The 10,526-nt window shown below is 44.5% G+C and overlaps 1 protein-coding gene across 1 annotated transcript; it reads right to left on the bottom strand.

The window, feature by feature from the left end:
* Positions 1–4,375: 4,375 nt before the first annotated feature.
* LOC135908819 (uncharacterized) lies at positions 4,376–6,842 on the bottom strand. The gene has a single exon (XM_065440655.2). The coding sequence runs from the start codon at positions 6,840–6,842 to the stop codon at positions 5,565–5,567; it is 1,278 nt and encodes a 425-aa protein (XP_065296727.1). The 3' UTR covers positions 4,376–5,564.
* Positions 6,843–10,526: the final 3,684 nt, after the last annotated feature.

Below are 10,526 nucleotides of genomic sequence, written 5' to 3'. Positions count from 1 at the left end.
ACTTTTTGGTTCCTCTACAATAAAAATTGGCAGTACTGTATTAAAATAATGTTCTTTCAAAGAGTGTACTGCGCGTGCAAGACCTTCTTTTAAATCTTTTAAATGACGTAAATGCAAGCGCTGTTTTTTTAACCTTTTTATCTTTCGCTGTATGTGGATTATTTCACGCGTCATCCACTGCGTTTGTATGCGAACAAATTTACGTTTGCTCGACACAAACTTTTCAGTAACTTCTGTGGTAACCCGAAGCGATTGATTAGTGGCTATGGTGTAGGCGGCTAAGCACGAGGCACTTGCGCCATAAAACACCACACATCATCATCATCTAAGTACGAGGTGGCGGGATTGTATCCTGGCCAGGCGGGCCGCACTTCGATGGGGGCGTAATGCGACAACACATTGTATGTAAATTTAGGTGCATGTTACAGGTCCAAATTTACGGAGTCCTCGATTACAGCGTGTCTCGTAATCAGATCGTCGATTTCTCGCGCAAAACAGCATAATTTATTTTGACTTCTGCGGCATCAGTAAGATGAGGCGCCAGCACAACGCAACAGCCAAGCACGAAGCTCTCTGGATGAGACTTTTCACGCGCGATAGATTGGAAGGCACGGGCAAGTAAAATGGCCAGCAAGGACCTCTGACCCCTCTCCGCTCGATTTTTTTCTTTGGGGTTAAGTGAAAGATCATGTACACGATCGAGGCGGACGTCAGGCGAGCTCATGGCTAGGATAAGGGATATCTTTCATCGAATTCCAGAGTCGATCATCAAGAAAGCCACAGAAGATGTGGCTTAGTACTGCGTAGCTGAACAATGAGAACTATCTGAACACGTTCTCTAAGCAGCAGCTGGTGTTCAACGGCGATTACGAGCTCATAGGTAAGAACGGCACACTGAAATCGTATAGGTTTAAATGCGCAAGCATTTCTACCCTTACCAAACCGAAAAACCGTCCGCCCCGTAAAACGAGCGCCCGCAGCAGCGAGCAAATTCACCTGCATGCTGCTTCTCGCTTCAAAGCCTGCGAAGCAGCGAGAACACAGCAGGTGCCACACTCTGCTGCTTCTGCAGAGCGCTTTCAAGATACGGACACGCCGCCGCACCAGACGCCGTCGCTTCCGGAGTCCGGTTGATCACGGTTCATAATGATTCAGTGTACTTAATAATTGTTGATTATGTTTCCATCATTTGCTACATCTCCCTGGTCATTACAACCCACGCCCACACCTGGTGCAGGCTATCCATGACACCAGTGTCCATTGATTGTACTCGCCTCTTCTACGTCATAACGCGCAGGTCTCCCTTAACTGTTCGGTGTTGCAACCGCGCTTCTCCTTTTCACGGTTCTAGCGCGGTTGTTCATCTAATTATACGAAACACACCAGCATACTACCACGAAATGCCACGTCAGTACTACGAAATGCTTACACAGCGTTAAAGAGCTCGTGTCGCAGAAAAGCCGGTGTCGTCGGCGGCGTTGGTCGTGAGCGATAAATCCCAGAAGGCACTTTATAAATAAAAACATTTTGCAAGATGGGCTGGTGGGTATCGAACCAGGGTCTCCGGAGTGTGAGACGGAGACGCTAGCACTCAGCCACGAGTTCGTTCCTTCAGAACGAGACAAAATCGCCTCTAGTGAATGCGGTGTTGCCTATTCGTTGCTTTTCACGTTTTGGGCGTGGTCAGAGAGGCACTTGACCCAGTTGAAAAACACAACAGGAAATTTTCACAGTCTGTCGTATTTTGGGACGTTGTTTCTGTAGTTCTGTTGCCTGTAGTTCTGTTGTCTGTAGTGCGACGTCCTGTAGTAGTAGGTTCTGTAGTTCTTGATCAATATTTAATTAAGAATTGACAGAGACGTCCGTAAGGTTATGTAAAATTTTGTTAGTACAAAAAAGAAAAACATAAAAGTAAAAAAAAATTAAAAAAAGCGTCTTCGCCTGGGATTCGAACATGCGACCTCACGACTCCGAGCACGGCATCTTACCACTGCACCACCCCTGACTTTTTTTTTCTTTCTTTCATGGTATTTATTATAGTTGCATTCAACTAGACGTTCACCAGTTCTGCATAGTCAGAGAATGGAGGGCACAATGAAAGTCACACAGAAGAGGCAGCGTTCATACTGTGAGTAGAAACGTTCGTGTCACTTTAGAAGGGTGGCAAGGATAAGCACCTCACCAAAATAGGGTACCAGTCCGGTTGCACACCGAGTCCATCATAAACCTGCTTTAGGTGTAGCGTCATTTGGATGAAATTTGCCCTTGTAGGTACAACCGTTTCGGCGTTGCGGTCCATCATTCGCGTTTTCCACAAACTGTGCATTCCCATGACAAAAAACATATCGAAAGGTGCACTATTATCAGAGGTTGGCAGAAGGTATCGCACAGTATGAGCGTTAATCTCAAAGTCTTTCTTTAAAGTCCGTTGGAGGACATCCCAAAATAGGATGGCGTTGGTGCAGCTAATAAAACAATGTTCAATTGTCTCTGGTACATCACAAAGGCGACAGTTAACAGAAGAGACAAAGATACCCTTTTTTTGTAGCCATGCTTTAACCGGTATGGTTTCACTATGAACTTTATAAAAGAATGTTTTGCAGCAAGGGGATAAATACATTTTGCGAACTCGCTTTAGCACATCGTGGCCTTGCAATTTAATGTATATTGATCGGTAAAGTGGAGGCGGGAATAGCATGGATAGTAAGTCTTTGTACAACGTTTTGCGCGACACAGAATACAAGTATTCAGTGGAAAACCGAACTGTCAGGAAACGAACCGCCAAGTAAACTTCTTGCATGAACCCCCACAAGCATAAGCGCGAAGAAAAACTTGAAGAAACAACTAAATCAGGTAACGCATTAACAAGTGTGACTTGCATGTATGAACGAATTACAGGATGGGAAGTATCGCGAAAAAAGAAGAAATGAGACACTATCTGCCGCACATAAAGATGTACTAAGCCTAGCCCACCTTCGCTAACAGGCCTAAAAATGTTGTCTCGCCTCATGGGCTCAAAAGTTGAAGACCATACGAAGGTTGCAAAGATACGGTGAAAGCGTTGGATGTATAGCCTAGCACAATGGATAACTTGCAATACATAGAAAATTTTTGTTGCCAAGAACTTATTGCAGGCTTCGGCTTTCCCAAAAATAGAAAGTCGTTGTGGAACGAATGTCTGGGCGTAACTTTGCAGTACCGAAACCCGTTCTTTCCAATAGTGTGCGCTTAATTTATATGCGTCTAGCGGCACGCCAAGATACTTTGGCGGGACATCAGTCCACTTAACGCCTGCAAACTGTTCTGGTGTATAGCACCATGAGCCAAACCATAAGCCTAAACTTTTTGAGGAGTTCATTCGCGCTCCTGATACGCTGCCAAATTCTTCTATTTTTGATACTACTTTTTCAACACTGGACTTATCCGTGCAGAAGAACGCTAGATCGTCTGCATAAGCTAAGACTTTAACTTCATTACCCAGTATATTGAAGCCATGGATGTTACTCGACTGAATTACGCTTAAGCATAGCGGTTCCAGGTAAAGAGCGAATAGTAGGGGGGACATCGGGCATCCTTGTTTTACTGATGAGCAAATAGAAATGGGTTCGGAGAGTTGGCCATTAATAATTAAACGAGTAGTACAACAGGTGTAGCAAAGCTTAACGCCTTTAAGCACAATGGAGCCAACATTGACATGCTCCAAAAGAAAAATAAATAGGAGTGGCTCACACGATCAAAAGCTTTAGCAAGGTCTACCTGGAGCATTGCAAGCTGCTCAGTGGAACCATAACAGTATTGAAGAAGGGTACGGGCGATATGTATGTTGGTTTGAATTGATCGGCCCCCTGATTCCACACGTCTGATGGGAACCAATTAGAATTGACATCGCAAATTGCAATCTATTAGATAGAACTTTCGCAAAAATTTTGTAATCCACGTTTGACAATGTGATTGGTCGATAGCCTTCAACAGAACGCAGTTTCTCTTTATCTGAACTTTTGGGAGTTAAAACTGTGTGGGTTTTGCAAAAAGACTGCGGAAGGGCGCCAACTTCTAAACTTGTAATAAAAATATCCAATAATATGGGGCTGATAATTGATTTGAAAGCTTTGTAAAATTCACTTGAAAGTCCATCGGGGCCGGGTGTTTTCGACAGAGGCAGCTGATCAATAGCTAGCTCAATTTCTTGAATCGAAAGGCTACCACTGATGACTGCACAGTCATCATCCTGTAATGGTTTTACAAGAGATACAAAACTCTCTAAAACTTTTGCATCGTGATCATTCGGAGGGGCACTAAACAACATAGTGTAGAAAATTTTGAACTGAGAAATGATGTCATTAGTATTTGTTAGAAGACTACCTTCGGAGTATATTTCCGGAATTACTTTGGAAATACCGTGACGTCGCTCGTCAAGTAAAGCTTGACGTGTTGGTTGCTCAGATTGCAGAGCGCGCATGTTTCGAGATCGAATTCGCGCACCTCTGTAACGCAGTGCGTCATACTTTTGTAACTCACATTTAATGTTTTCTATGTCAACAATGTAAGTGCCTGGCATTTCGCATTCAATCTCATAAAGGCTACATAGGCTCTTAAGAAGCGTTTTTTCTTCATTCTTTCTATAGAATGATTTCACCGATCCAATTTCTATAGCCACTGTACGAACCTCTTGTTTAAAGAGTTCCCAAGCAGCAAATAATGGCAAGTCACTAGACAGAGAATTGGTTAGAGCCATGCGCACGCGATTAATAAATTCCTGATCATTTAGGAGCTCAGAGTTAAGCTTCCAGAGTGCCCACTGTGGTCGGAAATTAGTTACAAATTTTTCACCAATGTTTGCAATAACCATACAATGATCAGAGAATGAAACGGGGATAGTAATGCAGGAAAGTCCTCGAGAGAGGAGTGATAAAGAAACATAAATCCGATCAAGGCGGGCGTAGGAATGACCTTGAATTCTTGTATAAGAGCGAGCTCCCTGTCCCGACACTCCTATATCAACGAGCCCTGCATTTTCTATTATGTTAGACAAAACTTCACCACTCCTGTCCCGCTGAGTGTTATGGCCGCTTCGATCGTTCGGATCGCATACACAATTGAAATCTCCCATTAAAACAATGCAGCGATCACAGTCCAATAGACTAGACACAGTATCAAATAAAAGAGCTCGTTTTGCAGCGTCATTAAATGCATAGACGTTGACTATGCGCCATGGCACACCCTGCAACACAAAATCACAACATATATATCGACCTTCAGTGTCGACATGATAACTAAAAGCTGAATAAAGTAGGCTCTTTTTCAGAAACAGGAAACAGCCCGCGGATAAACCAAGAGCGTGTGAAACGCAAACATTATACTCAGACAGAAAAGGTCGCAAAGCCCTTTCTGTCTCGTCGTCACTCTCAATCTTCGTCTCCTGCACGGCGACGAAGTCGAGGCGCTTCCTAGACAAAAGCCGGCGAAGCTGCGCCTGTTTCTGCAAAGACCTAAGGCCTCGTACGTTCAAGGTTGCGAATTGAAGTTGCTGGGACAGGGCCATGGTGACTACCAAGTATTTGGACCTAATGATCTATGTGATCGGTCCTAGAGGGCAACGGTGAGGCGCCCTCCGAAACCCCACCTGGCCTTCTGGACCGTGATCGTCGGCACTTTCCTGAGTGTTTCGATGTTTTGCGGCGACGTGCTTTTCTTGTGGTACTGGTCGTCTCGCTGTCTGTGCTTGATTCCGATCTGTTGGTCGCACGGCGCTTCGGAACTGAAGTATCCGCGTTACTTCGGCTGTCCTCTGCCGGCTCAGTGCACGTGTCGAGTTGCTTGGGTGCATCAGATGAGTCATCTCCGGCTCCCTCATTCGCTTGCTGGGCAGCAGCTGGCTCCGTGGTAGCGGGTGCTCCTTTGGGTTGTTGCTTCGGTTGGTCATCTTTCTCTTCACTACTTTCTTTATTCACGGGCAGTTCTGCGATGGCATTGTGACTGTCTTTAACAGCCAGAGGGGCCTTAGTGGCACAGCGGGTCTCCGCGGAAGAGGGAACGTCTCCCGTCGCGTCAAGAACCTCCGTAATGTCCATTATGTGTTCTTGCAAGCTTTCATCCGGTGGCTTTGTTCTGTGTCGTAACTTATCGGCGTATGTTACGACACATTCTTCAGCTGTGTGACCAAAGCGCCGGCAGGTTTCACAACGTGGGGTTCTGCAGTTTCGACGAATGTGCCCCACCTTGTTACAGCGCAGACAAAGTGGGGGCCGGCCTGGAATTAATACGAGACTCTGCACTCCACAAACAGGTAGTAGATGTGGAGCGTCCCCCACGCTCACTCCATCGGCAAGAGTCAACACCACGTCCCGATTTAGCGTACGCATTTGTTCCATCTCCGATACTCTCCAGCTTTCTGCTGATATAGACTTGACTTTCCCGTAAGCCTGGAGCGCATCTCGAATGTAGTCGTCTTCCAAACGCTCAGGAAGCCACAAAAGCTTCATTTTAACTTCAGTGGGCTCAGGATCAATGACGACGCAGCGTCTACCTTTTACGGATAATTCCCCGCATGCGACTAGCTTTGATTTTGTCATCCCTGATTTGCACGTCACCATCCACACGTGCGACATCTGAAATTGTCCGATGGAACTTATTTCCTTCAGGTCAATAACGTTCCGAAGGGCGTCTCTGAAGTCTTGGGCTCGGTACGGTCGACCACTTAAGTCAGCATGCAGGAAAACGGAGTCCACAACCAGCTTACCGGTAGCAAGACGGGGTAACACAACACGGTAGTCATTGCTGCTGGCTGAAGCCTGAGCAGCACCTCGGCCAGGGGCAGATAAATCCTTTGAAGCGGAAAACATGAGAAAAGCGACCGTTCGGAACGCCGTCTTCTTCTTTCTCCACTGCACCACCCCTGACATGGTTTTCTAGTGTACATTTTGGCCATGTGAATAGTACGACGTGCTGATGCGCTGATGTTTACATTTGCATTTTAAGAGTCAAAATCCGCTATCACTCCACCGCGTCAAGTGCCGCATCTCTAGAAGAGCAAGAGTGTTCGTACCATCGACAGGTACATCGCGGAGTGCTAGAACATCGATTTTGATGTACGATATCCATATTAAATAAGAAATTCAGAAATAGACAACGTTGACTTTTAGGGTTATAACTGCTAGTTTCGACAGTTGTCTCTCGTTCTTTACACTTTTGAGCGCGCATATAATTCGTGTGTTCAATGCAAAATAGCTACATAAACATTCGTGGATGAGAGTTCTTTCTGACAGCATACTAGCTTATCACGGCAGCACTGTACCAGAATAATGAGACCCGAGCGAGACAGCTTTTCACGCAACTTTGTGGAACAACCCAAATCTTATTTTCCGCTTCGCATAAGCTTGTGAAATATTCCTGGGAAATTAACTAATGCGTCAGTGTAACAGCACATGTAAGTCCACAGGCCTGTGTGCCACATCTTACCAAAAAAAAAAAAACGGATACGCAGCCATTCCCGCAGATGGTATGATTTTGATCAGCGGCCGATTTTGAGGAGGCCGGTAGGGCGTTGCTGGTGCCGCGTCTTCACGACACAATTATAACTATTCGCCACGTCGACTTTAATACCGTTGTTGGTGCCATAAGCATTGCCGGCTTCAGGGAAGCGCGATTGAATACCGCGCAAGAGAAAAGTACAGTGCACACCACCGATGCGAAAACATACAATTTTAAAGGACCGCGACGGAAAGCGCTTCTGTTGCGACTTCGGAACTCTTGGCCGTCGCGACCGAATGTTTCTGCTGCGACGTCAGAATTGGTGTCGTAACGTCGGAGTCGCTGTCAGGATATAAAGCTGTTGTTCCGACTTCAGAACTCTTGTTGTCGCGACAGAATGCTTCTGTTGCGAAATCAGAATTTCTGTCGTAAAGTCAGAAATGTCTCCCAATTAAGAAATGTCAACAACTTCTGTCATACAACAGAATTTCTGTAGTTGCGACAGCAATTTCTTTTGTCTTTTACAACCGGGCACTACAGAAGCTTGTCGCATCACACAATTTCAGTGCACTTCTGTTGTCATCATTGGGTACATGTTGCGGCGATAGGTTTCCGTTGTGGAACAGTTCTCTGTAGTACAACAGAAGTTTATCCATTACTTCAGGAACACTTCTGTTATGACAACTGGGGGCCTGTTGCAATGATAGGTTTCTGTCGTACAACAACATTTTTCTGTAGTACAACAGAAGTTGGTCGCATTACTTCAGGAACACTTCTGTTGTGACAATTGGGGGCCTGTTGCCACAATAGGTTTCTGTAGTATTTCAACAGCTCTGTGTAGCACTACAGAAGTTTTTCGGGTTACTTCAGGAACATTTCTGTTGGGACAACAGGGTGCCTGTAGTGATGACAAATTTTTCTGTAGTACTACAAAAATCTGTTGTAGAGCTTCAGCTTTCTGTTGTAACAACAGACATACGACAGACTGTACTTCTGTAGTAGCAACAACAAATGTCTGTTGTACATCAGAAAAGTCTGTCGCTCCATCAGGAATCTGTAGTTACTACAGAAAAATCCTGTTGTACAACAGAAATTTCTGTAGTACTGAACAGTTGTAGTTGTAGTACTGAATGACAACAGTACTCTGTTGTCATTTTCAACTGGGGAGCCGCATTATCAAGGGGCTTTTGTTATTAATGTGATCAGTCGGCCTTGAGAGGTGGATAATAAGTGTGCCGTAGAAATGAGAGGAAGGGATAGCTGCAAAGCCACGAACCGGCTGTTGGTGCTCCTTCCGTATCATTATCATGGTGATGCCCTGTCTTGTTCTTCGGATATGAGATAGGCAAGGCAATTGCTTTCAATCAGCTTATTTGAGGGCTCTGCTTTATGATACGCGTGGGAGCGCAGTCACGTGGCATTTTTCCGTTTTAGTAGGGTTTCTTTACTAGTCGGAAACAATTGTGCGCAATTTGTACGTCGCAGAAAACACCGCAGTTAAGTATCATTTGGAAGTGCCTACAATAGACTTATTGACACTATGATAATTAAACAGCACTTCTCAAACTATATACTAAATTATGCGCCTAAACTAAGCGCCTTTATACTAAAGCAAAACGTTCGGAATCTGAGGGCGATTGGAATAACTACCATGCGCAGTCGAGAATATGCCAAGCAGAAATTGAGAGAGCCAAACATAAATTTTTTAATCATGACATATCAACTTTGCTTCAAACCAATACTCAAAAGTTTTGGAATGTAATCAATCCTAAGCCTCCTTCATCTAGTCTGATAACAATAGTAAATGACGGTGATTTTATTCAGCCATCTGAGGTTGCCACGGAATTGAACCTATTTTTAGTTCCGTGCTTACTAACGCAACGCCACTTCCCACAAGTTTTAATGCTATTAGTATAAACGCGGACATGAATGACATGCTAATTAAGCAGGAAGGCATTGAGCAAGCTATTGATCGTTTACCGAGTAATTCAGCCCCGGACCCGATGACATTTGTCCAAAATTGCTCAAGTTAATGAAATCAGTGATAGCTCGCATACTCGTCCCAATTTTTCAGCAATCCATTGATGCAGGAATTGTGCCTGACACTTGGAAAATCGCACGCATTATACCTATATTTAAATCTGGAGATTCTCCGGAGTTTTTTGGATCCCGTCGCATGAGTACGCTCTTGTGATTGGTTGTTGGTGGTCTCTGCACATGGTGCTCACTGGGCATGTTCTTCTAGATTCTACTATTTATAAAGGAGCGACGCAATAAAGTGATGTCAGTTGAGTGTACCGCCTTGTGCTGGTTGTCTTTCTTGTGTCCATTGTTTTGCGCTTAACAAAGTATTTATGGATTCACACCAACTAGCCCGCCAACACATTGTGTTGCGGGCACTTCTGAAGTACTGTCTGTCCAATAACCTTGGTGGCATGGAAGCGCCGTCCACTTCTATGCGTTGCTTTCTGTTTCATTGTGGCATCACATCACATTATAATCATAATGTGTATGTACTTTTTCCAAGAGACCCATATTCCCATCCTTGTGTTATATTTGCTGTCGCATTATTTATGTGCAAATGACCAGTGCTCCAAGCTCCATTTTATCGCAAAGTAAACTACTGGTACCTAAACAGTTCTGTATATCAGAAAATCAAAGCTGAACTGCCGAACAGTACCAAGCGGCAGCCTTAGTGCAGTTTCAAGTAGTCAGATTTTATTGGTCATGCACAGGTGCACAGGATAGCTCTTTATTACTTGCTGAATAATTAAGCTGTGTGAAAACTGAGTATTTACGTAGCTTCAACCACATGCTATTGGCCATTGCTCCTGCCCTCATCAAATGTGGAAGATTATCACGGCATTTCCTATTCTCTTTTTCCTTATTACAGTGGGATTACTGCATGCGTAAGTAGGAAATGGATCACATAGGCAATCAAAAGCCAACAATGTGTAAACATGGAACATTGATTGTACAGTTTGATGACCCAGAATAAGTAGAAATACACCATAAATGATTGACAATTAACTTTTACTTGACACAGGGCTAGAGCA

This window comes from Dermacentor albipictus, chromosome 1 (genome assembly GCF_038994185.2).
Source record: "Dermacentor albipictus isolate Rhodes 1998 colony chromosome 1, USDA_Dalb.pri_finalv2, whole genome shotgun sequence".
NCBI lineage: Eukaryota > Metazoa > Arthropoda > Arachnida > Ixodida > Ixodidae > Dermacentor > Dermacentor albipictus.
The sequence above is the reverse complement of the archived record's forward strand: the minus strand, read 5'-3'. Positions and strand labels throughout refer to the sequence as shown.

What these genes read in the sequence shown, in the direction of transcription:
- LOC135908819 (XM_065440655.2), bottom strand. Translation starts at nt 6,842, where the DNA reads ATGTTTTCCGCTTCAAAGGATTTATCTGCCCCTGGCCGAGGTGCTGCT.